This window comes from Camelina sativa, chromosome 17, assembly GCF_000633955.1.
Source record: "Camelina sativa cultivar DH55 chromosome 17, Cs, whole genome shotgun sequence".
Classification (NCBI taxonomy): Eukaryota; Viridiplantae; Streptophyta; class Magnoliopsida; order Brassicales; family Brassicaceae; genus Camelina; species Camelina sativa.
Window position 1 is genome coordinate 1,190,796 of NC_025701.1, and position 26,111 is coordinate 1,216,906.

At 36.0% G+C, this 26,111-nt stretch overlaps 8 protein-coding genes and 2 non-coding genes across 15 annotated transcripts in view; 4 read left to right on the top strand and 6 right to left on the bottom strand.

Annotated features, from left to right (window-relative positions):
* Positions 1-1,716, bottom strand: part of LOC104754478 (secretory carrier-associated membrane protein 2-like) — a 3,719-nt gene extending 2,003 nt beyond the window's left edge. The window contains 9 exon segments of the mRNA XM_010476677.1: positions 72-117; positions 227-320; positions 409-471; positions 550-579; positions 582-671; positions 763-796; positions 909-971; positions 1,071-1,175; positions 1,267-1,716. Of these exon segments, the coding sequence (XP_010474979.1) occupies positions 72-117; positions 227-320; positions 409-471; positions 550-579; positions 582-671; positions 763-796; positions 909-971; positions 1,071-1,175; positions 1,267-1,320 (579 nt within the window). The 5' untranslated portion in view covers positions 1,321-1,716.
* LOC104754480 (pentatricopeptide repeat-containing protein At1g03560, mitochondrial) lies at positions 3,409-5,627 on the bottom strand. Its single transcript, XM_010476679.2, has one exon. The coding sequence runs from the start codon at positions 5,555-5,557 to the stop codon at positions 3,584-3,586; it is 1,974 nt and encodes a 657-aa protein (XP_010474981.1). The 5' UTR covers positions 5,558-5,627; the 3' UTR covers positions 3,409-3,583.
* Positions 5,660-5,731, top strand: TRNAQ-CUG. The gene has a single exon. It is a non-coding gene; the product is annotated as a tRNA-Gln (tRNA).
* On the bottom strand, positions 5,809-9,284 carry LOC104754481 (probable protein phosphatase 2C 1). The gene is made up of 6 exons (XM_010476680.2): positions 9,017-9,284; positions 7,457-7,939; positions 7,018-7,359; positions 6,797-6,914; positions 6,486-6,709; positions 5,809-6,398 (listed from the first exon to the last, which is right to left on the bottom strand). Exons 2-6 carry the CDS (start codon positions 7,697-7,699, stop codon positions 5,910-5,912), a joined length of 1,416 nt encoding a protein of 471 aa, XP_010474982.1. The 5' UTR covers positions 7,700-7,939; positions 9,017-9,284; the 3' UTR covers positions 5,809-5,909.
* On the top strand, positions 11,255-12,052 carry LOC104754482 (photosystem II repair protein PSB27-H1, chloroplastic). Its single transcript, XM_010476681.2, has one exon. The coding sequence runs from the start codon at positions 11,307-11,309 to the stop codon at positions 11,826-11,828; it is 522 nt and encodes a 173-aa protein (XP_010474983.1). The 5' UTR covers positions 11,255-11,306; the 3' UTR covers positions 11,829-12,052.
* LOC104754483 lies at positions 14,262-16,745 on the top strand. Its single transcript, XM_010476682.2, has 5 exons — positions 14,262-15,118; positions 15,232-15,455; positions 15,627-15,813; positions 15,897-16,074; positions 16,164-16,745. Exons 1-5 carry the CDS (start codon positions 15,026-15,028, stop codon positions 16,415-16,417), a joined length of 936 nt encoding a protein of 311 aa, XP_010474984.1. The 5' UTR covers positions 14,262-15,025; the 3' UTR covers positions 16,418-16,745.
* On the bottom strand, positions 17,670-20,914 carry LOC104754484 (ELMO domain-containing protein A-like). 6 transcript variants are annotated; one of them, XM_010476687.2, is made up of 11 exons: positions 20,167-20,468; positions 19,985-20,032; positions 19,633-19,713; positions 19,341-19,461; positions 19,183-19,251; positions 18,970-19,085; positions 18,801-18,855; positions 18,518-18,641; positions 18,301-18,348; positions 18,086-18,180; positions 17,673-17,987 (listed from the first exon to the last, which is right to left on the bottom strand). In XM_010476687.2, the coding sequence occupies exons 3-11, from the start codon at positions 19,701-19,703 to the stop codon at positions 17,886-17,888; spliced, it is 801 nt and encodes a 266-aa protein (XP_010474989.1). In that variant the 5' UTR covers positions 19,704-19,713; positions 19,985-20,032; positions 20,167-20,468; the 3' UTR covers positions 17,673-17,885. The 6 variants fall into 6 exon arrangements, with proteins under 6 accessions (XP_010474987.1, XP_010474985.1, XP_010474989.1 ...); XM_010476685.2 differs by lacking the exons at positions 19,985-20,032; positions 20,167-20,468 and adding an exon at positions 19,799-19,970 and having other exon boundaries at positions 17,670-17,987; positions 19,601-19,713; XM_010476683.2 differs by lacking the exon at positions 20,167-20,468 and having other exon boundaries at positions 17,671-17,987; positions 19,601-19,713; positions 19,985-20,136.
* LOC104754485 (protochlorophyllide reductase C, chloroplastic) lies at positions 21,310-23,120 on the top strand. The gene is made up of 5 exons (XM_010476691.2): positions 21,310-21,466; positions 21,561-21,659; positions 21,747-22,284; positions 22,362-22,717; positions 22,811-23,120. The coding sequence occupies exons 1-5, from the start codon at positions 21,410-21,412 to the stop codon at positions 22,967-22,969; spliced, it is 1,209 nt and encodes a 402-aa protein (XP_010474993.1). The 5' UTR covers positions 21,310-21,409; the 3' UTR covers positions 22,970-23,120.
* On the bottom strand, positions 23,503-23,575 carry TRNAF-GAA. The gene has a single exon. It is a non-coding gene; the product is annotated as a tRNA-Phe (tRNA).
* LOC104754487 (N-alpha-acetyltransferase 11-like) lies at positions 25,097-26,107 on the bottom strand. Its single transcript, XM_010476693.2, has 2 exons — positions 25,864-26,107; positions 25,097-25,475 (listed from the first exon to the last, which is right to left on the bottom strand). The coding sequence occupies exons 1-2, from the start codon at positions 26,105-26,107 to the stop codon at positions 25,243-25,245; spliced, it is 477 nt and encodes a 158-aa protein (XP_010474995.1). The 3' UTR covers positions 25,097-25,242.

Sequence of the window (26,111 nt, forward strand, 5' to 3'; positions counted from 1 at the left end):
TTATTTTCTTATGGCTTCCTGAAAACCTTTAATGCAGAGGAAATTGACCAATGGAAATGCGGTTTTCTTACCACGTAAAACAAGAAAAAGGTTCCAAACTTCAGGGCACTATCAGTTCTGCAAGAGGTACACACACGTTGTATATTAACTCATGTCATATATCTTTACACAATGCATCCTGTTCCCGAGAAAGTTCCTGCATATACTAAGAAAGCTGGTTTTTTACCTGGTAGCTCGGTAAAGAGGACGGTACCATAAGACATAAGCTCCAGGTACCCCAGCAATGAAATAGATGATAGAGAGGAGCCATATAGTGGGACCTGATTGCAAAACGAAGCATATCAGATGGATCAACATGGTCAGAGGAAATAACATTATGGAACTGATCGTTTGGGTAAAAATAGTGACCTCCTCCGTTGATCCAAGCTACAGTTACTGCCACAATATTCCACAAGAGGCATCCTACTAAACCTGCATAGTTCAAGAATTTTTCCACAAGTTAAACTTTTGTCTGGATTATTAGCAGCGGTCTTAGGCGGGTTTACAGACCTAACAATGTGGTGAATGCGACGTATTGGTCTTCTGTAGATGAATTGGAGTCTCATTTGGAATGTCATGATGAATTATGGGGAAAAACTCCGGCCAATTCTTCTCTTCAATGACAACCCCAGCTACCAAAACAACCGTATCAGGTTAGTTACAAAAACTCGTAAAAAGGTCATTGGAAGATGTAGTAAAACATATGTAGAAAGATTGCACTACTTCGCGCTATTGCGTCCTCTCTTCTTTTAAGCTCCTGCATTACAATGAGAAAAAGAAGATGGTTAGAAGATACAGTCCACATTGAAACTGTAAGTCTCAAGATTAGCTTGGATATCGACTGAAGAGACTCGGTAACCAGAAATCACCTGCTCTTTCCGCTTCAATTCGTTCTCCTTAGCCTGAAGTTCCATCTCTTTAGCTCGAAGATCCTTTAAACAGAATCAGAAAAATGAGATTTCCCGTGTCATCTACCCAGATTTTGAGTAAACATGAAAGGTAAAATGCAGAAGGTATTGAAGATATCGTACATTGCCAGAATCCAAAGGGATATCAATGGTTGCACCACGATCATAAGGTTCCGGTGGAAGTGGCTTGAGATGAGAGTTGCTCGCAGGAGGTACACTTGTATTATTCTACAACATTATAAATTGAGACCAAATGGATAAAGATTACAGAGAGATTCAGACATTTTGTATTCAAGATTTATGGAACAGAGCTCTTTACCGCAAAAGGATTGATCTCTTCATCAGCAAATGGATTAGGATCATGTCGTGCCATTCTTTGAGATGGTTTGTTTTTTTTTAAGATCAAGAAACTTACTCAAGAAAGAGTTTTTGGGAGATTGTGGAGGTCGTTGGATTTTGACAGAAATCGAAAATGGGAAGAAAATGGTTTCAACGAATGGGTACTTTGTAGTCACAGAGAGAAGACTAAATCAATGGCGCCAGAGAAATTGAAGGCATTTTAAAGGGTGCTCGCTTCGTTTTTGTTCAGCAATATTTCAACACCTGTTAAACAGGGAAATTATTTTTTTCCAATTTGGTTTATGGATCGGTTTACTGAAATTTATTCGGTTTTCTAAGGTTACAATTGGATTTAGTTCACTAGTAATAGAATCTGGTTACTAACGCGCTTGGAAAGTTTGAATCCGAGCTTTACGGTTAGTGGCTCGAAAGTCACAGGTCACAAGTTCGCTTGTAACAAATCATTATATTGTTAGTTTAGCAAAATTATAACTCAATTATATATTGAACCTTTTACTATATTATAAGATCATTATTATAATGTGCTCGACGTGCTAACATGTTACAAGCAAAGCACACACCAAAGCACGAAGAAAGGACAAACAAAGTGAACAAGCTTTAAGATTTTGACTTTTAAAACTGGTCCAACCACAAAAGGACCATGAGTTGGTCTTAATTGCTTTGTCTTTTCCTTTCGACTCCTCTAGCTTCAAGCTTCAGGTAGCTTGATTTGCGCTAAACTTTGGAACATAAGAGCTCACAACTATCTTCACTTCACTTATTCTTCATTCTTCAAAAATCATCAACGAGAGAGAGGAGAAAATCAATCATCTTCTTAACTTCCATCTTCCTTGTATTTAACGGCAGAGTAATATTTGCATAAAATTGCAATGTAATTATCGAATTTTTAAACTATTCATCTGAAATATGATTTATATCATCCAGTTCATTAGTGAGTTTTAAAACCATACGATATATCAACACATTTGATTTTTGCTTATATTATTTAGTTTTTTTTTTATCAAAAATAGAATAGTAGATACATGAATATGATTTTTCCATTACATCTCTCAATAATAACATTTGTTTTTCAACAATAACAAAGATGAGTAATATTTGCAAAAATTGCAATGTAATTATCGACTTTTTAAATCATTCATCTGAAATATGGTTGATATCATCACATTTGATTTCAAATTGTACAATTTATATCATCGAGTTCTTTAGTGAGTTTCTAAACCATACAATATATCAACACATTTGATTTTTGCTTATATTATTTATTATTGTTTATCAAAAATAGAATAGTATATTAATTAGTAGATATTTAGGTCCACTAAACCAAGTTGGATCGTAATAGAATATGTATATTTACGTGTGGCGGCGATTTAAGCACTTTGTCATTTACTTGGTGTGAGGGAGATGGTGTTCACTCGAAACCTGCCATCGTCCGAAGAAGCATCGTCTGAAGAAGCATGGAGCATGGATCGTGGTCGATGCAACAAATCATAGCAGATCCATCGACAGACACCAATGGACAGTTTTCGTACATCCGGAGTTGCCTTGTGGATCCATCTCCTAAGAGTGGGTTCTCAAAGATTTATTTGGATTGATAAGTATTATTATTAGATCAAAATGTTATGAGTTGGAATATGCAATTATGTAATTTAGTTATATTTTGGCAAATAACTTATAAAACATGATTTAGTTATATTAAACAAATAAATAATAGATTATCATATTAGTTTTATAATTATAATTATTATTTTAAAATTTCCGTAATATGTAAATTTCATAAATATATAATATTATGTACAAATATGCATAACCAAATACATTGTTACTGTTCAGATCTTTAGGGTAAATAGAAAAAAAGAAATTTATTAGAAATGAAAAAAAGGAAAGATTTATTAAAACTTATTATAATAGGAGATTACTGGCCTTTTTTCTGAAAAGAATCTCTATTTCAAAAAAACAAAAACAAATAGGAGACGTTCCGTGAAAAAAGGAAATATTCTTCTTTTTATAAAACAAAGTAATAATTTATTAGAACGTTATAAATAATTACAAAAAAAAAGGAAATCTCTATTTCAAGAAAAAGATGATGATTATGCTTCAACAATAGAAGCCTCTGTAATGGTCTGAGGGTTTTGGTTTGGTTTTCGTTGACGAAGGAGTCAACGCCAGAATCTCTGTGACGTTCAGTTAACTTGAAAGAACAATGTTACATCAACTAATTAAAAATTCTTAAACCCAATCGTGCGCAGTAATGAAGATTCTTAAAAAAGTCACGTAAGTCAAAAAGTATCATCATCAAGCAAAGTCCTAAACTTGACACGCCTTTTCACACTACCCATTCTCTCATAACCAATCCCTATTTTGCTATGCATTAGCTTCATTGCTAAATCTGCTTTCCCCACTTTCCTCAATGCATTGATCATCACTGTCCTGATCCTCCCTGGCACTTCTCTCCCTCTCTCTGTTATCCCATCTGCTAGTTTACATGCTTCCTTTATCCTACCAGCTTTACACAGTGTATTGATCATATCTTCACACGCTGCATCAAGTATCACACCCATTGGAGCTAACTCATCCAGAATCTTACACGCTCTCGCCACTTTTCCCGACAGACAAAGACCAGTCGATAACGCCCTGAAGCAAGCTGCCGTTGGTGTTATCCCTTTATCTATCATCATGTCCCAAAGCTTTAACGCCTCTTCGTTTCTATGTTCTTTGAACATTCCCGATATGAGTATTGTGTATGTATAAACCGTTTGATCACAACCTTCTTCTTCCTCCATTCTCTTAAACAGCGTTATCGCTTCATCCACTTTCCCATGCTTTGTAAACGCGTCGATCAGTGCATTGTAACAGTATGAATCCCTTGTGCATCCTTTTTCAGACATTTCTTCAAAAAGCCTCTCAGCTTCATCTATTCGACCAGCTTTTCCTAAACCGTCAATAAGAATAGAATAAAACATTGAATTGATAGCCAATCCATTAAACCGGCAAGTCTGGAAATAGTCCAACGCCTCTTCCACTCTCCCGTTTTTACACAAACCATTAACAACAACGGAATAAGTTACCACGTCCGGTTTAAACCCTTCGTCTATCATTCTATGTAAAAGCCTTATCGCGTCTTCAACACTTCCGCTTTTCGCATAACCATCAATCAGAACCGTGTATATAGCTACATTTGGTTTAGACCCTTTACGGATCATACTCTCGAAAACAGCATACCCTTCATTCAATTTCCCTTCCTTACAAAGTCCACCAATCACCAAGCTAAACGCATGAGGCGGGACTTGAATTCCCTTCTCATCCATCTCTTGATACAAAGCCACACAAGAACCAAAGTCACTATCTGCATAACAAGCCTGGATCACTGTCATATACGTAATCTTATCAGCCTCAAGGCCTCTCGTCTCCATATCTCTAAGCTTCTCCAAAGCTTTCTGTGTCTGCCCTGCTTTACAATAACCTTTAATCATCGTGTTATAAGTCACAACATCAGGTTTGATCCGCCCACTTTCCATAACCTCAAAAACACGCTCTGCAGAATCAACAAACATAGAGCTAACTAATCCATTCATCAAAAAGTTATAAGTATACAAAGTCGGCTCAATCCCATTCTCTTTCATTCTGCGCCAAACCCACAACAACTCCTCAACCATTCCAAGCTTCCCAAAACTCTTAATCAAAGCATTTGCAGCAGCAACACTCATAGGAAACTCAAACTTCCTGATTTCACAACAGAGAAACCTAATTCTATCCAAATCTTTTGCCAGAGCCAATACATCAACCAAGGAGACATAACACTCGAGGCTATGCGTATACTTCTTCTGCTTACCAGCCCAACTAAAGAATCTCCAAGCAATACTTGGCTTTTCTTGAATCTCATCAGACTTCAACACAAACGAAACAAAACTTGGCGATAGTTTGATAAGGAACTTACAGCAGAAACCGTCTAGATTCGATTCCATGGAATCTGAGCCATCTAAAAGGTTGAGAATTTGGCTTACCCATGGAGATGGCTTGAGATTACGACTCGATTTCACCAAATCGGAGACATCGTTAAAGGGTTCTACCCATTCCGGAGGAGGAATCGAGCTGCTGCTGCTATTGAACACCCACCTAACACTTCTCCTTGAACACTTTGAATCATCATCCAACAACAAGCCGTCATTTTTGTAAAGACAGAGAGATTGTGAAGAAGACTGCGGACGATTCAGAAGAGCTACACAAAAGTGCTTCCGGTAAAATCTTCGCATCGGTAATATCGTTAAGCCGCCGGTGCGGCAGCGACATTAGTCATATACTCTCGAACACTCGGTTTTGATTTTTAAATGGATGTGCAAATGTAAAAAACAAATGGTCCCATGGTCTAGTGGTCAGGACATTGGACTCTGAATCCAGTAACCCGAGTTCAAGTCTCGGTGGGACCTTTTTTTGTTTTATCTCACAAAGTTTTGATTCTTTTTTTTTCAGAGTTCATTCAAATACAGATTTTGAGATAGTGACCAAAAGACCTAAAGACATTTACTTACATATGCTTTCCACAGGCATTTCACTTTAAGAATAAAACATTTTTATTTCCCTCAACAAAATCAGTTCAGAAAATAATCAAAAGCCAGGTCTCAACAAGTCTTCTGGTTTCTCTCCAGGGAATCTCGGAAGTTGGACAAGAGAGTTGACTCGAGTAACACCTTCTAGTCCCGACCAGTTCTGTTCTCCTTCCTTCGTTGTCTCCTTCTTTGCATTCTTACCAGTCTCCGCTATCACATTACCGTAACTGTTGTTTTCTAGATCCGTTGATGATGATGACCTGACTGTGACGTTTCTCTGAAGACACGGTTCTGCTCCCTGGCTTTCATCTGATTCTGCTGCGTTTGTTGCTGAGGAGAAGCCTTGTTCTTCGTTATCTGATGACTCTGAGTCCATTCTCCCGTCTAGAAACAAACACACAACTGCACAGTCATCCATCTTCGAAGTTGGGTACTTAAGTTTCCATTCGCGTACAGCTGAATCCACCACGAGCCTAGCCGCTGATCCCCGGCTTGAAGCTGATGCTACGACTTCAACCACTTCTTCGTTGCTTAGCACATCCCACACCTATCAAACCAAAGGTTGATATCATCAGTAAAAAGAAATTCATATTGATAATGCTTAGAAGAATCTTTAAAAAGTTCGGTGCTTTACTCCATCTGAGGCCAAGACAATGAACTGATCTCTATCTGTAAGAACACGGTGAGAGAACTCTGGTATTGAAATCACACCGTAGTCTTTCAGACAGAAATCACCGAAAGCTCTTGCCATAGCTAATCCAGGAGCATTATCAAATGGTAGCCAAACTCGTGACACCTCTGGCTCGTCTTCTAGTGCAAAGACACGACCTTTACACTGTTTGATCCTCTCGGCTTCCCCTATTTAACAATATCTAAAAAGTAAGACTAAATGAAAAAGGTAGAGATGGGAGCAAATATCACAAAATGTTGCTAAAAGCATAATACTTGGTAAGTCAGGCTTCAAGTCAACTGTTAGCTGAACTGCAACCATCGAGTTGTTGTTGTCTTTGGACCCAAGTATCGCCCGAGAATCCCCAATGTTTCCCATGAATAAATTTGACCCCTGAAACAACCAAACCACATCAAAACCGATACTTGGAAAACACAATGGAAGTCCCGAGGAAGATTGTGTTTGAAACCAAACAAAAAACAGATGTCAAGATTACCTGTTTAATGATTGTAACAGCAGTACAGCCACTGCAGAAGCATTCTAGATTAGGATGAGATCGCAGTTCCTTATCCATAGCATTGAATGATTTCAAGAAAGCTTCTTCCCATAAGATATTCAATTTATCCTCCTCAGTAGTAGATTCTTCCTTATCAGCTTCTAGGCTATCGGGTTTGCTTGTACGAGTTCCTGTGGATCCGTTTTGCTTTGACTTAGTGGAATTCAGGAGAGCCAGCAACTTCACAGGCAATGAGTCTCTCACTTTACGAGCAACAAGATGACCATGGGGACCATGTCCATCAAACACGCCACAAAAGGTCACATCTTTCGACATAAAATCCTACGAAAAAAAACACAAAACCAAATCCTACTTACTTGGGGAACACAAAGTTCTAATAAACATCATTGAGGAAGAATAAGAAGAAGAAGAAACTCACTTCCCATACGATCATGGCGTCCTGATTAATACCCTTGCGTCCCTGTTGAGTAAAAATACAAGAACTCCTACTCTTTCCATTGCCGATGATTCGATTCGGGATAGAGACCAAGTTATGAAGCGAAACGATGCGGTCTGAAAAAGCTCCCTTCCCCATTTTGCTCCCACAACATCCCATCCCGAGACACGGTCGATGCATAGACTCTTCATTGCTCCACGTACTCTTAGAGACACAACCCCCCATTGGTCAATGCAAGCATACACTATGGATCTGATCGCAGAGAGACTGTGGAAAAGGGACAAAAAGACTTTCTCCTTTTGTTCCAACACCGGATCCCCAACCCCCAATGTAAAAGGCTTTAGCTACAGATTTGGTCAAATCAAAGAGCTTTAACACAAGTTCTATTTTTTCTATATTAAAATACTCTTTGTGGGCAAAACCTTTTCTTCGAATCTTGGTCAATGATGATGCATGGACCGTGAGCTGAAAAAATTGATCTAGTGATTAGTTTATTGCAAAGTTCCAAAAGAGAAAAGCAGACGCAAACAAGTCATAAAGAAGAAAACCCGGCATGTGATTTTAGCAATAGAATATAAAGATATTTACTAAACAGCCTGTCCTAATTGTTTGGTATTGGACCATCCTTAAGACTCTCTATGGCTCCATGTTTTGTAATGTTTTCATCACTAATCCTTGCGAATAAACTAATCAAAACTAAGAACCCAAAAGACAGGAAAACAAAAAAAGCATACAAATCAAGAACAGAGAGTGTCCCAATATGTCTCATAGAGTCACATGAATCCAAACAATTGTTATTGGGACAAATTGCAAGATGAAATAATGAAACAAGTTTCCATACAACTCTTTTGACTTTGAGAAAAAACAAAAGTGAACAGATTTTTCAAGAATTATTGTTTAAGAAGAGTCTGATCCTAAACCCTGCACTACACACATTTGGTTTGATTACAGGTTCTCATATAATGACTCCCTTAAATCATCAATTATAAATCTATCCATTGAGAAACAAAACTGATGATGTAAATCTCCAAAGCCTTATCTAAGTAGTTTGAGCAAAAGAGATAACTTTATATGGGTTTTATATAAGAGAGACAAATATAGCAATGCTGCAACATAACAAAACCCTAATTGTGAAATTCCAAAGATTCTGCTAAATGTCTAAAAACAGAGGATTTCATAATTCTTTTTACTAAACTCATGAATTTGGACATTGTAAGTGGACAGAGAGATGAAAGTAAAAACCCCAAAAGAAAAAGAGAACAACAAAAGGTGGGATTTTTAAGTGTAAAAGCGATTCACTTTTTAAAGAATCCAATTTTAGATAAATGGATCTGCGAAAGATTCAATAACTTTCCTAGACAACCCCCTCAAACAATACAGAGTGGCAACAAAAATAAGAACAAACCAGGATCATCAGAGAAGATCTTTCTACCAATACTCGCACGCCACGAGCCAAGCCAGATAAGATTACACACAATAGAAGAAACAAACGATAAAAAAAATGTAAGGAATTAGAGAAAATCAAAGCAAAAAAGAACGAACCTTTGAGTAGGAAGGATCATGAACAAATGATTCGCAGACAATGACTATGGAAGAGTGCGAAAGAGAGAGAGAGAGAGAGAGAGAGAGAGAGAGAGAGAGAGAGAGAGAGAGAGAGAGAGAGATTGAGATTGAGTAGTAGTAGTTGTTGTAATATGTAAGTGGCAGAGATGGGTGAGAGGTCTCATTAATTGAAGAAAGCGAAGAAGCAGAGAGAAGAAGATAAAGAAAACAAAAGAGCCTTCCCCACAGAATCTTTTTCTGCTTCTCCCTTCTTTCATGTTTCATCCAAATCAAATTTTATTATTTACTTTCCTATATGTTTACTTGTAGTTTTGGCTTTTAATAACTAGTCCACACATACCAAAAAAAAAAAAAAAACACAGAGATTTGAAAATTCAAAGTTCAACTTATTAAATGTAATTAATGGTTACAATATGAATAGTATCATGAATTAATTTATGCAATTCTTTTTGCATGTTATATAAATATAAATATTATACATGAACCTTGTGACTTTATAATAAGTATATATCAAATTCGTAGAGATGTTTTTACGTTATTATTTTTTTTGGCAGCAACGTGTAATTTAAATTGGGATGTTGATGTATCAACCACAATAGTATAAATTATGAGGTTATGTCATGTTTTAGAAATGTGTTAATACTTTGATATATATAGTTAATGTGTAATAGTAGTATGCGATTAGCTATTATTCTAGTTTACTTTTGTTTTTTTGGGGTGTCCTAAATTAAAAAAGCAAGACGACAGAAGAGACGAGAATTGACTGACTTGCAAAGGTTTGGAAAGAGAGATGAGTTGTTGTTCAACTTTGCTCCACATCCTATAGTCAATCCAACTTGTTCTTTTCATCTTCCTTCATTATTTTCAGTTAAAGTTTCATGCATTTTCTTTCACCCACCCAAACAGTGCATTTAAAAGAGAGAGGGAGAGAGAAGTAGATGTGTGTGTTTTTAAGGCGAGAACTATATGGTTTGGTAAGTCAAACAGAGATGTTTTAGCTTCTTGAGTTATTAAAATGCAATAATTTAATAATGGGAAAGATAATCAGTTTCTTTTTAAAAAAAAAATCATGTTTTAGGGAATCATGATATCCACAACACTTGTTATTAATTTGTTTTTTATGCGAAGTGATTTTTTTTGTAACAATAAAACCTAAAGGACAGGTTGGTTGGTAGATCATGACTATAAATGTGTAAAATTAGATGGAGTTTTAAAGCTTTCTTTCCCATTTGGTTGTGTTGACAAATCGTTCACGGCNCCCAATCAATCCAGTTTCTAGCTCCGGCGCCTGCCTCTGCCGCCGAAGATGAAGAGTATATTAAAGATACATCGGCAGTGANTTAGCTTTCGTTTTTCTTTTTTTTTTTCCTTTTTCCTCTCTTTTCACACTTGCCCAATCAAAGTTGATTTAATTAAAAAAAAAAAAACAGCTTATTATTTATTGCACGTATACTTTTTATTCCAAACAGCTTACATTCATATTTCTCCACACTTATTCTTTCTCTTATTAAATCGTAATTATTATAGATTTTGCCATCCACCCAATCTTAAAAATCTAGAAGAGTAGTACATACATTACAATCATAAATAAGTTTAATTGATTAAATCATGGATGATGGATCCATGTTGTGTTACATTGGAACAAGATTCTTATCTTTAAACTGTTTTTAATACATATCACGTCTATTTGTTGCACATTTGGAATATATAAATTGCACTTTCATCTAAATTTTGTGATAATTTTTAAAAATAGAAACACAAAGGGTTCATCATTAATCATCATCAGTATCCCATGTGTATGACAGCAAGAGAATGTCACGTGTTTGTGGGTCAATTTAAACGAATCCTTCATCATCCTCTACTTGCATTTTCAAAAACTGAGTAAGGAGGCCACGCAAAAAAAAATGACTCACCACCACACCCATCATCAGGTGGGGTTCGACCTATGGGCTTCAATGGTTTAATTTGAGTATATGGGCCTTCTCTTTAGTTTGGGCTTTAGATTTAAAAAACAAACGAAGCTCAAAAGTGTAAAAAACAGAAACAAAATCATGACCTGGCAAGTGGGACCCAGAGAAGATCTACAACAAAGAAACTCATTGCTTCACTTTCATGTCTGATCCCTCAATCTAGATAAGAAGATAAGGAGGAGGGACACGTGTCACAAATCTAACACACCGAAACACATTTCTCCGATTTTTTTACCAACACACAAAACAAAAGAAACTCTCTTCATTCTCTTACTCCTTTTTTTTTTTCTTTTCCGACAATGGCTTCAGCATCAGCGACAGCTACTCTTCTCAAACCCAATCCTCCGCCGCATAAACCGTCCATCACCGCCTCCGTATCTCCGCCTCTTCCTCCCCCACGTCGCAACCACCTCCTCCGCCGCGATTTCCTCTCTCTAGCGGCCACATCCACGGTTCTGACCCAATCAATCCAGTTTCTAGCTCCGGCGCCTGCCTCTGCCGCCGAAGATGAAGAGTATATTAAAGATACATCGGCAGTGATCAGTAAAGTTAGGAACACGCTTTCGATGGCGAAGACAGATCCGAACGTGGCTGACGCTGTGGCTGAGCTGAGAGAAGCGTCCAACTCATGGGTTGCCAAGTACCGGAAAGAGAAAGCTCTTCTCGGGAAAACTTCTTTCCGGGACATTTACTCGGCGTTGAATGCGGTTTCGGGTCATTATGTGAGTTTTGGTCCGACGGCTCCGATTCCGGCGAAGAGGAAGGCGAGGATTCTTGAAGAGATGGAGACTGCTGAAAAAGCTCTCTCAAGAGGCAGATAAGATCATTACAGTGTGAGTGAGAGACCTAACAATTTCTTGAATTCGCTTTTTCTAAAAAATGCCTATCAAATTTATATGAGAATAGAAACTTGAATTCGCTTTGCTCTCTGATGCCTCTTTTTTCCCTGTGTAAAATACTTAATGTCCTGCATATGATAATTTGCTTAATTATCATTTATCAGAGATACACTTATCTAGTAATATCGAGTTTTATTTTCTCAATCTTTACTGGATCAATTCTCGTGTCCCTTAACTCATAACTTCGATTAACTCTCTCTACTTTCCTAGAAAATTTGTTTACACTTTCGTTGGTTTTGATAGTACATCATTAGTTTAAGTTACATTCTTTGTATCTCCATCTATTAGAAAATCATGTTTCAAAAAGAAGGAAAAAAATTATTAGAAAATGCATTATTGGATTTGGATAATTTGCATCGGATGCTTTTCTCAAAGACTCAAACTAACAAGATTGAGTCTATGAAAAGCATTTTCTATGGCCCATATCTGAAAGCCCACAAAGTGTGTGAGGTTTGATCATTTTAATTTTTAAGTGGCCGCCACTACTTTAGTCTGCTACGGTCTACGAGCATGAAAAAACGTCTTTTTCATACCTGGACAATTACACTAGGTTGAATTCATACATCGGATTATCGACTGTGCTAAAACATACATTTAGTTTTAAAATATATGAATTTCATACCTAAACTTTCGATTTTGTGCCTAAATATACAAAAACGTGTTTAATATGTAACTCTGTTAATTTTTCTGTTAAGTAAGTCTGACGTGGAATCCACATGTAGAGATAGTAAAACGACGTCGTTTTACATTTAGTTGAGAAATTAAAATTAAACCAAAATGTCTAAGTCTAGACTTGAACTCCAGACCTTTAGCATTCAAACCAACAAGTTTAAGACCAACTGAGCTACCGAACATTTTCTTAAGCTTATAAACGTATTATATATATAGAATAAATAACAGTTCCAAACAAACAGAGAAATCTCAAAAAAAAATCTTTGGTGAAGAAAAAACATTCGCCGGAAAAGGGTTGCCACCGTAGCTTCACCATAAACAAAATCAGATTGCTAACAAATTTCAATTTCTTCTCTCTCCCTCTATTTCAATTCCTTGGTTTACTGTTTCCTTTAACAACCCAAAGATCTCAGATTGTTAACAAATTAAGAATTTTGAGCAGTTTGTATCAGTCATGGCTTCTCTTACCAACAAAAATTCCTCCTCTTCTCCTCCAATCCCTAACAGACCAAACCCTAATCCCAGAAACTCAGAAGCCGGTGACCTGTTACGGCGGAGCTTTGGTGGCAATTCTGGCGGGAGTAATAACTACGAGTCGTTTGACGAAGGTGTGGAAGAGAAACCCGACCCGACCAAACCTTACACTCTCGGACCCAATATTTTTTGGGGATTTCTCAGGTTGTTCGGAGTTATTATGTTATCATATATATATTTGTTCGTTCGTAGAACAAAATCTTCAGTAGCTCAAATGGTATTAAACCGCTGATTTGTATGGTAAAGGTTACGGGTTCGAGGCTAGGGTAAGTTGTTTTGGTTCAATTTTAATTTCTCAACTAAATGTTTCTGTACATGTTGGATTCCACGTCAGATGGATGTAACGGAAAAATTAACAGAGTTACACATTAAACACGTTTTTATATATTTAGGCACAAAATCGAAAGTTTAGGTATGAAATTCAAAGTTTAGGTATGAAATTCAAATATTTTAAAACTACATGTATGTTTTAGCACAGTCGATAGTCCGATGTATGAATTCAACATAGTGTAATTGTCCAGGTATAAAAAAGACGTTTTTCCCTACGAGCATACGAACATGTCACGTGCAGAGGGCCACACGTGAACTACCACATGGCTAGTATATTTATAGGCTTTCAAAAGGTCATAATCTTGATTAGTAGTACTAATTTGCTTTTAGAGGTAAACCGTAGGCTGTTTGCTACATTTTGCGAAGTTCGACGTAATTAATAATTTACACGTGTGTATCGGATACGCTAATAGTCAACTAGTAGTATTTCACTGACCGACCTATCACTCACCTATCCGATACGTTAAAATTGATGGATGTAAATAACGACCGTGTTTGCCGCTAAACTGCTCTATAATTACGCCTAATGTATGTAGTAGTTTATTTGGTCAATAGTCCGTCTCAAACATTATTTAAAGAATAATCTTACAAGTTACAAGTCAATATATTAGTGGATATCCCTGATGCAATATCCGCGAGTTAGTAATAATGGACGGATACGCAGCGCTGCGGATACGAATTGGATAATGAATTAAAAAGCAGCTAACACTCACAGGGCTACTTAATCCACTTGCTACAGGTGGACGAGGAAATTTGGTCAAACTTAATTTTTTTTTTGCATTTTTTTTTTTAATATAAACAAATTGTTTTTTTTTTTCGGGTGTGCGTCGCTGATCATCATCTCATTAAACCAAAAGTCCAAAACCATTTGAGAGAAATTTGCGTCTGTGAGTAAAGCAATTTTTTAAAAAAGAAATTTTGGAAAAACTTTTCAATTCTCAAACCAGAATTCCCGAGAAAAACTTTTTGACTTTCCCGGGAAAATCTCTTTCCTTTCTCCTCCTTCCCCTTTCATTCAACAAAAGTTCTGACTTTTTCTTCCTATCTTCTTCTTCTTCTTCTTCTTCTTCTTCTTCTTCTTCTGTGTTTCCCTAATTTTCTGGCTTTACCTTTTTTTTTTTTTAATCTCTCTTGTCGATTGATCTGACTTCAAGATTAGAGATCTCGACGCGTGGCTTCTGTTTTTCTTTTGTCTCGGAGAATCTCACACACAGAAAAAGATTAAAAAACTGAAATAGAAAAAGAAAACAATATTCGATCGATATTGCTTACTCATTGTTTCTCTGTCTTCTCCAATTGTAATCGTTTTACCCCATACTTTTTCGTTCTTGAAAGCATCGATCTTTTTTTTTTTTTTGTGTTATTGCTTGTCCCTTAAATTCAGCTTTCTTCATACATAACGTCGAAGCTCAGAAATCTAAAATACTCCCTCGCTTGCGTCCCTCTCTCTCTCTCTCTCTTTCTTTCTTTCTAAAAGCCTCATCTTTCTTTCTTCTCTCCTCCATTGAAGAAGAAGAAGAAACCCAATCTCTCTCTCTCTCTCTCTCTCTTTCTCTCAATTACGGTCGAGAAGAAGCAGAATCATGGTGAACGTTAAAGGGTCTACAAAAAAATCGAATCTTGATCGATTCCTTCATTGCATAACACCTCTTGTGCCACCCCAATCTCTTCCCAAGGTTTCAAATTACGTTTCTTTCTTGTATTTTGTCGTTATCCAAAAAAAAAATTAAATGTGTGATTATTATTGATTGATCGATTTTGGTGTTTGTTTAATTGTGATCTGCTGCAGGCGGAGAATAGAACCCTAAATCGATTGTGGCATCCATGGGAGAGAGAAAAGGTTGAGTTTTTCAGGTTGAGTGATTTGTGGGATTGTTATGATGAATGGAGCGCTTATGGAGCTAGTGTTCCTATTCATCTTTCCAATGGTGAATCTTCTCTTGTTCAATACTACGTTCCTTACCTCTCTGCCATCCAGATTTGCACCTCTCACTCCTCCTTGATCACATTAAGGTTTGATCCTCATCCCATTTTATAGATCAGATTCTAAATTTGAAATCTTTATCCAGAATTTGAAACCATTAGAATGAACTTTGAAATAGATTGTGTTTTCTGGTTTAGCAGCATATGAAGGAGCTACATAATGTTTATATCTGATTAGTTTTTGGGTGTTGGTTTGATTAGGGAAGAGTCTGAAGATGGGGAATGTGAGGGTAGAGATCCTTTTAGCGATTCAGGTAGTGATGAGAGTGTCTCTGAGGAAGGACTTGAGAACAACACGCTCTTGCATCCGAATGATCGTTTGGGTTATCTTTATCTCCAATACTTTGAGAGATCAGCTCCTTATACCAGAGTTCCTCTCATGGATAAGGTTGGTAGATAATATATATACCTTATGTAGCCCCATCCGTTAACGAATAAACATCTCAAATGATGTTTTGATTTGATTTCCAGATCAATGAATTGGCTCAGAGATACCCTGGATTGATGTCGTTGAGAAGCGTAGATCTTTCTCCAGCTAGTTGGATGTCGGTAGCGTGGTACCCGATTTACCATATACCAATGGGAAGAACCATCAAAGACTTATCCACTTGTTTCCTCACTTATCACACTCTTTCCTCTTCTTTCCAAGGTGAGGAAGATTCTCTCTGGTCTATATTACTATCTTTTAACTTGGTTAAATTCACTCTGGTTTTAATAATGCTTTTGTAATATTTGCAGATATGGAACCAGAAGAAAATGGTGGGGACAAGGAGAGGATGCGGAAGGAAGGGGAAGACATAACTCTGCTCCCATTTGGGATGGCTACTTACAAGATGCAATTGCAAGGCGATGTTTGGCTTTCGCAGGATCATGATGATCAAGAAAGATTGGCTTCGCTTTACAGCGTTGCAGATTCTTGGCTAAAACAGCTTAGGGTCCAACATCATGACTTCAACTACTTCTGCAGTATGTCAATGACTCATCGTGGCTAAACCTCCGTTGGATGACAACTCTGATGTTGTTTGCTTGTTTCCTCATATATAGTCTAATTCTTGCTTTGTGCTGGAATCACTGAATCGACCGATTCAGTTGGCAGTGTTTTTGGTTAGTATATAGCGTTTTGAGTCTTCTAACCTTTGAGAAAATATATGTCGTATATAGAGTTTGTTTGCTTGTTGAAACAGAGTAATTTGTTGTTTGCTTGTTAAAACAGAGTTATTGTTTCTTATAAGTTATACTCATGGTCAGGAGGAACATAACTTTATTGTGTGCCTCAGTACCGTTACTGAAATAGTAATGTAACGAACTAAATCATGTGAATATAGGTTTTTTTTTGTTTTAAGTAAAATGGGAGTGACAAATTTATCCTGAATTTAAAAATCAGATCTTTTAAATCAAACAACATTTTTTATTTTTTAAAATTGATCCTAAATAATCCTGAATTAACATATTGGAGAAGTGGTATAAAATCTACAGGGAGACTTTTATTTATCAATCATGGTTTGCGCAAGTTGATATGAACAAAGTTGGGACCTTTTATGACAAAAATGTCAAATATATGAGAGGACAAAAAAATGATTTCGAAGTTTGACTTTATTAGGTTTTTGATGTTTTGTTTGGTTTCTCCACCAAATTTTCTAGGCATATATGCCAAACTTTTTATCTTAGTTACTGACAAAAAAATAGATCGCTGGACTGACCAATGCTTTCGTCACATTATCTTATCGAAATTACTAATGAAAACCAAAAAAAGAAACAACAAATCGAAGAAATATAGATAAGTCGAATTTGAATAGGAATCATGGAAATGTGGTGGTAAGAGGCATCTTATCCTTCACGTTAGGTTTTCAAAAAAAGTGATCCCTTTTCTTTCGTTATTATTAATGGATAAGATCAAATATCCAATTTTTACGACCTCCAACCCAAAGCACACGTAAGAAATCTTATCTTATACTATTTAGATTTATATAATGTACAAAAAGGTAATAAAACAGACCGAATTTTCAAAAGAATGGTCATGATTAACAAGTTTAATTAAATTTATGTCGTCAAGGACAATAAAATAAATTATTTTGGTCTGAAGATCTTTATTACAATAGAAGAAAAAGTGTACATTAATTTATATCATTTTCATATAAAAACAACCATAAACCACTCACACTTAGTAGTATTATTAAATAGAACCGACAAATAATTCATAATTCATAATATTACGAGAGAGAGACAAAACAGTTGATTTTCAAAGTACAAAAGTCAATGATTCCACTTCCACTTAATAATTTCCCACACCATCATCATCACTGTTACCAAACATTATTATTACATACATGTGTTATGTTCATGATCATTCATTTTATACCTTTTTGAGCTTCATTGGTTTATCATTTTCATTTTCGTTTATAAATTTCAATTAATGTACAACATAAACAAATCAAACTAGAAAAAAGAAAGAAAAAAATACTATTGGAACAAAAGATTGTAGGCAGGAAGATCTTGAATCCGATGAATATCATCCAAAGAAAGCTCTCTCTCTAGCTGATTCCGAGTCGCCTGTAATACTTCCTGATAAAAATACATACCATATACAATTCTTAAGAACTAATTCCCAAAAAACAATTCGAAAAGGAGAATGAAGATAGATTGATTGAGAAGGCGCATACATTGAATTCCATGTAAGAAGCGTGCATTGCAAGCCATTGAGCATCCATCATCGCGAAAGCTATACAGTATAGTACATCGAATGCATTCTCGTCTTCTGTTAATTATTGGAATATGATTCTTGATTATTTTTGCGATCGTCATATACACTATTACCTTTTTAGTAATCATTTTTTTTTTTTTGGGGTTCAATTTAGAAGAACATATAATTATTTACCTTCTAAGAGTTTGAGAAAATTCATCCCTGGAAGACATTTCGGCTTTGCTGCACAAAATCAAAACACAAAGTTAAAGCTTTTAAACTCGAAAACGAAATTGGTCTAGAAATGACGGAGTTATCATACAAAAACATCGATCCTCTTATATTTGTATTTCATCCATTTCGTAATAGGGAATATGACCTGAATAAAATTGTAACAGATTAAGAAACTTACCATTATTTTGTAAATCGAGCATTTGGATCAACATGAAGGAGATGTTGATTCCGGCCACCGCAAAAGGGTACTCCCACTTTGCCCGGTCGCCTCTTTGTTTGAACAATAGCCTCCGGAAACAACCCTTCACATTTTTGTTGTTGTATAAACACATTTTGTGGAGCAAAGAAGTTCTTATAATAAAACTATATATATGAACATGTTTCATAACTATATATATGAACATGATTACACTATAAAAAGACTATGTATATGAACATGCATGTTTTCATGAATATCTTACCGGATAAGTTCTTGCAGAAAATAGCAAATTCTCTAGGGCGATAATTCCGCAACCCCTACAAACAAAAATGTTAACAAAACAGGGAGTCAAGTCACCGCTAAGTGTTTTCCCTTGAGATGGCTTATACATCTTTTTCTTTGCAATAACTTAAGTTTAGATCCAATTTTACCTGAAATCGGTAGATGGATTGGGACCTTGCCATCCCATTTCTTTCCATTGTTCTGTTACTAAACCCGTGAGACTAACATTCGGATACGCGACATTCCACAATGATTTTAGTGATTCCTGCCATATATATATTAACCGCACAGAATCAAAACAATATAAATGCATGTTGTTCACTCACTGATAAACATCTTAATAATAAAGGAAATTCATCTACCTGATGATCAATTCGTGTCTCGTCGAAAGGTACAACCATACGGTCTTGCAGCTTTTGAAGTCTTTCCTCCTATGTACGATTGATTACAAATCCAAAAATGTTATACAAATTAAATATTCCAAATGTCTTATATTTATGATACTTGTGATTATCCTAACCTGAAGAGGAGACAAAGTGTAATCGACTGATGACTTGTCTTGACGTCTATTGGAGCGTGTGAAGAGCCCTCCTATCCATGATCTAGTTCCAACCATACCCGTAGCTACAACCACCGGTTCACTAATAAAGCATGTATATACATATGAGATGATAGATCTAAAAAATTATACACCTAATAAATTAATCACATGCATGCATATTTTTTTACATATGAATGTGTTATCAATATACCCTGTGATATCTAGCAATATATACTCACTAAAACAAATAATTAGCCAATTGAGCTATTACGTGAGCGGAACTACTTGACCACTGCCATCTCGGCTCTTTGTTGCCTTTTTCTCGCCTTTCCCACGCTTCATCGTCCTCTACCTGCACACGTACGGTACATATGTGTGTTTAACATTAGCAAAGCATATGATTTTCAACTCAGAAAATTTTGAGTCAGCTTAATTACTTGCAAGTTACAATGAAAAATGCGCATGACACTCATTTACGATACATTGAGGATTAAAGAAACGGGTGGGACACACAAGAACAATGTAAATGCGGAGATTGAAGTTGGTTACTCTCAAATTTGATGATATAATTCAAATTTGATATGAGTTTGGAGAAGAAGAACATAACGAAGAGAGTTGATTACTTGGTGATGAGACGAACAAGAAGGAAAGAACTGCCTACGTTTCCTGGACTTCATGAGAGGGACACAAATGTTCATAGAAAAGTAAATTAACCAATGATATCTTTTAAACTAAGAGAAGGAAGATTATCGAAAAAAGCAAAACCGCATATAATTGCATGTAAAGAAGAAAACTTAGGTATTACCCTACATTGTCATCAAAAGAGAGATTAGGCTGGGGAAAAAAAAACAAAAGTTATTATGATTGCAAAATAGCTTTGGGGTTAAACCTAAATGATGCAAGTTGGATGGTAAAAAAGCTTAGAATTCTCTGTAGATAAATTGGACAAAAAGAAAGAGAAGGAAGATTTATACAGAGCTATAATAAGTTGATCACAGATAAGTTTTAGTGTTTAATTTGGTTGCGTACAGGTCAGAGCTTATTGTTTAAAAAATAGAAATATTTTTCCTAAATTATTTTAACACGTTTAGCTAAGCTAGACAGAGTTATGGGTTGTCATATACTATAATTTTGTTTGCCTCCATAAAAAATGAAAATATCGAAAAGAGGGTAAATGAGATTAACTGATGTTCTCTATTCTTTAAAATATTCAACAATTCATCATCATTTCCATTTTCACTTAGTCAAAAATTTGGTATAATTTGATACAAAAGGTGTTTCTAGATCTAACATAATAGCGCAATTAAAGGAGTTTTCTTTTTCATTACTTTTTAATGTAAAGTTTGTAACTTTACAATGCAATTTACCTTCAAACAATGATATAAATCAAATCAAATTTTACTAGCAAATCGATATGATTGATTAGAAAGATGAGGGGTAAAGAAAGTTACCTGTTATATAGACATAGGAAGGGGACAATGGAGGAGGAGGAGATGGTCTAGAAACCGTGACGGAGACGGAGGAGGAAGAGGAAACAGAAAGAAAATAGAAGAGAAAGTAAAATAAAATAGAGGCAAAAATGGAAATATTCATTGGAATTTTGCAAACTGTTAGAAATTACAGAAGATGAAGAAAGCTGTGATCCAAAAGTGTTTTTTCTTTTTTTCTCGTTTTTTTTGTTTGTTTGTTTTGGTTCTCTTTCTCCAATTTCTCCATTGACCGTTGAGTTGCCGCCTTCTTCTCTCTTCCACCAAATTCTACTTGACACATTTGGACGGCCCAGATTCATTACAGCTCCACATATCAACAGTGTTCAATGAGATCAGTTAAGATTTAACAAATAATAAAACCAAAGCCCATCTCAAGGCCCAATAAACGAGAGATAGAAGAAGAAGAATCTGAAACTAGTAATCTGATTGGTTGAGGGGAAGAGCTTTGAGCCTGGAAAGACAGGTGTCACTAACCCAATACTACCTTATCTTTTGTCGCTCCTCAAATCGGCGAAACTCGAATACACACTGTGACACTACCTTCAGTTCCGTACAACAATGGCTCTTCAAGCTGCTTGTTCTCTTCTTCCTTCAACCATTTCAATCCAAAAAGAGGTATGGGTCTCATAATTACTAATTCATCTGTCTTTATATAATACTTCGAGAAAAATTGAGAATTTAGCTCAGTATGCCAATGGTGATTCTGCAGAGCAAATTCAATGCTTCTCTAAAGGAGACGACTTTAACTGGTTCTTCATTATCAAACCATTATAGAGCCGACAAAATCTCCACCCTCTTAACCATCAAGGTAAAATCATTCACCCAATCAATGTTAAATTCTCAAAAAAAGATATTGAAAATGTCCTGAGGTATTTTTTACTCTGTTTCGTTGCAGGAACAGAGGAGACAAAAGCCGCGATTCTCCACCGGTGTTCGCGCACAGACGGTTACAGCAACGCCGCCGGCGAGCGAGGCATCCCCGGAGCAAAAGAAGACTGAGAGAAAAGGCACTGCAGTGATCACCGGAGCTTCTTCTGGTTTAGGTTTAGCCACGGCAAAGGCTTTAGCAGACACAGGGAAATGGCATGTGATCATGGCTTGCAGGAACTTTCTCAAGGCCGAGAAAGCAGCCAAGTCTGTAGGAATGTCTAAGGAAGATTACACAGTGATGCATCTTGATCTTGCTTCGCTCGAAAGCGTGAAGCAGTTCGTTGATAATTTCAGGAGAACAGAACAGCAACTCGATGTTCTTGTCTGCAATGCCGCGGTTTACCAACCGACTGCTAAAGAACCTTCTTTTACAGCTGAAGGGTTTGAGCTTAGCGTTGGAACCAACCATCTGGGACACTTTCTTCTCTCAAGATTGCTTCTTGAAGACCTGAAAAAATCGGATTATCCATCGAAACGTATGATCATCGTAGGATCTATAACAGGTAAACAATAGACAATAAGATGAGAGTCCATTCTCTTTTCAGACAAATGAATGTTCTTCTTATCTATGTTCTTGTAGGAAACACAAACACGTTGGCTGGGAATGTGCCACCAAAGGCAAACCTTGGCGACTTAAGAGGCTTAGCATCGGGATTGGATGGACAAAACAGTTCAATGATAGATGGAGGAGAGTATGATGGAGCCAAGGCTTACAAAGACAGCAAAGTCTGCAATATGCTGACAATGCAGGAGCTTCACAGACGTTACCACGAGGAAACCGGAGTCACCTTTGCTTCTCTTTACCCTGGCTGCATCGCTACAACCGGGTTGTTCAGAGAACACATACCGCTGTTTCGGCTTCTTTTTCCACCTTTTCAGAAGTATATCACCAAAGGTTATGTATCTGAAGAAGAAGCTGGGAAAAGATTAGCACAGGTCAGAGTTTTCATTTGCAAACCCCCTCTCTAATAAGTATTTTATAAACAGACTCTTGATTGGATACTGAGGTTGTGTGGGGTTTGTGGTTAGGTTGTGAGCGACCCTAGTCTTGGAAAGTCAGGTGTGTACTGGAGCTGGAACAATAACTCGTCCTCGTTTGAGAATCAGCTTTCTAAAGAAGCAAGTGATGCAGAGAAGGCGAAAAAGCTGTGGGAGGTTAGCGAGAAGCTTGTTGGTTTGGCTTCTTGAATTGAAGGTTAATTAATTGATATGCGACTTCAATTAGATTATAAATCCGTTTTGTGACATGTACCATAATTATTATTATATCAGACAATATATTCGAGTGAAGTTTTAGTATAGTAAATTGTTGAACTTGAATCTGAGACACTTACAATTACACTGAAGATTCGTAAATTGCTCCATAGTTTTAGGCTTTGATCATGCAAGAACTCAGTGGAAATTACCGTGTAGTAAAACCTTAACACAGTAGCCCTTCGGCACATAGCCGGAAGATAGGTCGTCAGGGACATGAATCGTTCGTATTCCCAGCAGGAAATGAGAGACATCTTCGAAGTTTTCCGATGATTGGATTAACAAAACGTTTAAAAATCACCGGCGAGAATGATGTCGGTGAATATCATAGGGTTTTACATACAATCCGACGTAGTTTGTCTCGTTTCTATATATTTCTTAATACGACGTCGGTTGCTAATTTCTGTTGTTTCTTAATCTTTCTCAATACGGCGGCGTGTCAATATTTCGGAAAAAAAGAAAAACAATGCGGTGAGCGTGGATCGAACACGCGACCTTCAGATCTTCAGTCTGACGCTCTCCCAACTGAGCTATCCCCGCGTTTTGAAATTAAACTCAATATTTTATTTAATTAAGCAACTAAATTTACACACTATAACTTCAAAATTAATTTACACACTACAACTTCAAGGCATCATATGATTGACCAAATCATTCACTATTAATATGGCTTGCTATATCAGAATTCCAAAGTGATGTTAAGCATAATCACACAGTCAATTATTAAGCATGAAAGAGTTTGAAAAGTACGATCTTCCCATAATGAAAGGGGTTTGGATTTAGTTATGTTATTATTGTGGTTTTGGTGATCAAGAGAAAAAAAAACTGTTTTTCATCTCATATATTTTTCTTCTTTTAATCTCTTGTCATTTTTAACTGAATCTCCCAACTGTAATTTCCTTAGTTCACTCTAAATTATGCCAACTTCTTCGCAAGAGATTTATTTTATCTAATTTCAAATCTCTCGCTATAATATCCTCTAATTCTAAATTGAGCTTTGTTCATATTTTCATCATATCATAGGACTCTACATCAGTATAGCAATTTCAAATATCTTGAACTAATATTAAAATTAATAGTTAAAAGATTTTGTATTAATATGTCATATCTTGAACTAATATGACATATTCAAAAGATTTTGTGTTAAAATTTTGCACAAGATGTTATCATATACAAAATTATATGTTGTATGTAGATATTTTTTATAACAAACATAAAAAGTGTGTTTTTTTAAATCATATCAAATTAGTGTTTTGGAGTTAATTGACTAATTTGTATTGATACATTTTGTTGTTTCCTCAATTTAAATCAACACTTATCATGAGATTAATTAAGCATATATGATAAAATGATATATTAATACAAATTAGTCAATACCTCCAAAACACTAATTTGTAATGTTTTGTAATGTTTAGGTATTTAGATTATGAAATTGTAATGTTTGAACTTTGAAGAATGTAATAGTTTGACTAATTTAATATATTGTGTTTTCTAAAAAAATCTCAATTATTTCTTAACTTTCTTCAACCTTCTTTAAAAAATCCGATCTCACGATTGATGAGATCCATTCACAATCCATGCCAACGTCGAAAGGCAAGATGTTAGGTGATAGTGTTATCGCCAGTGTCAACGCCGGAAGGCAAGACGATGATGCCAACCTCTTTTTTTAATTGACTAATTTGTATTAATACATTTTGTTGTTTCCTCAATTTAAATCAACACTTATCATGAGATTAATTTAGACATATATGATAAAATTATACTAACATACTAGCGATTTTTTTATTTTATGTTTTGGTTGGTAATATTTAATATTTAAAATTATCCATGAAAACAGAGTTGTTAAAACTTTAAGTTGAAGTGAAATTTAATTACTAATCAGATTACAAAATTATTAATTTAATATTATATGAAGTAATAAATAAATTTATCAACGTTCCGGCCAAATGTAACTACACTGACACTTCAAATTAAGTTTGCAACCTTTTAGACTAAATTAATAATGAAAAAAAAGAGGGGTTAATTTACAAAATCTGAGAGAAAATAATTACAAGTAAGAAGTTAATGGTTTCAAGATAATATATTAAAAAACCCGGTAGACATGTTGATGTAGAGAGACTACTCAACGAGTGTGTACAAGGCGTATCATTCACCAGCCACGAACTGGAAAAAAAAAACATTTATAATTCCAATGAACCTTCTCTAGGCTAAACAGAGTCATCAAAATCTAGGTACATTCTGTAAGCATCTCTATCAGCGGAGTAATAACTTTTCACTAGACAGTCTACTTGGAACCCAAGTTTTTTGTACAGATTCACCGCAGCACTTCTCGTGGGGTCGACATGAAGTGAAACCCGTTGCACCTTTCTGCTTCTGCACTTGTCGATAGCTGCTCTCAACAATGCTTCTCCATGACCTTGTCTCCTGCAATTCTCCTTCACTACATGATCCAAAACAACATAAGAAAGTAAAAGTACACTTGAGATACATTCTTCCTGATGATTAAGCTCTTAACTTGTCTGATAAGAAACACCTATGTTAATATTTTCATTCATCTTTAAGCATTCAAAAACAAAGCTACACTTAATCCTAAACTCTTGTAAGAGCTTATATTGATAGCTCTCGAATTTACTAGAATCATTGGTTCCTTATTAGCTAGTGCGGCTAATATATCATAACGGTTTTAAAAAAGGTTTCAGTAAAAGTTTGGCTAAGTAATTACACTCCTTCTTCCCTAGTTTCTACCTAAAGCTTGTGAATTAATCATGAACGTTTTTCTCACTGCGTAATTTCATCGAACACTTGGTGGACCTTTTGTATACTAATACCTGCGAGCTTGGTGATGGAAGCGCAAAGCGAAGACGGCCAAGAATACATAGCATAACCCATTGTTTCTCCGTCGACGTCGACGTATAGCAAACCGGCGTTTCTCTTGCGCAGCTCTCCGTCGAAAGTTTGAGCGAGAGATTCGTGTTTAGGGAACGTTTTCTTCTCAAGCTTCACGATATCTTCCACAACTTTGGCCCAATTGGTAGACCCTCTAATCAGCTCCATCACTACCCCTTTCTCCATTGTA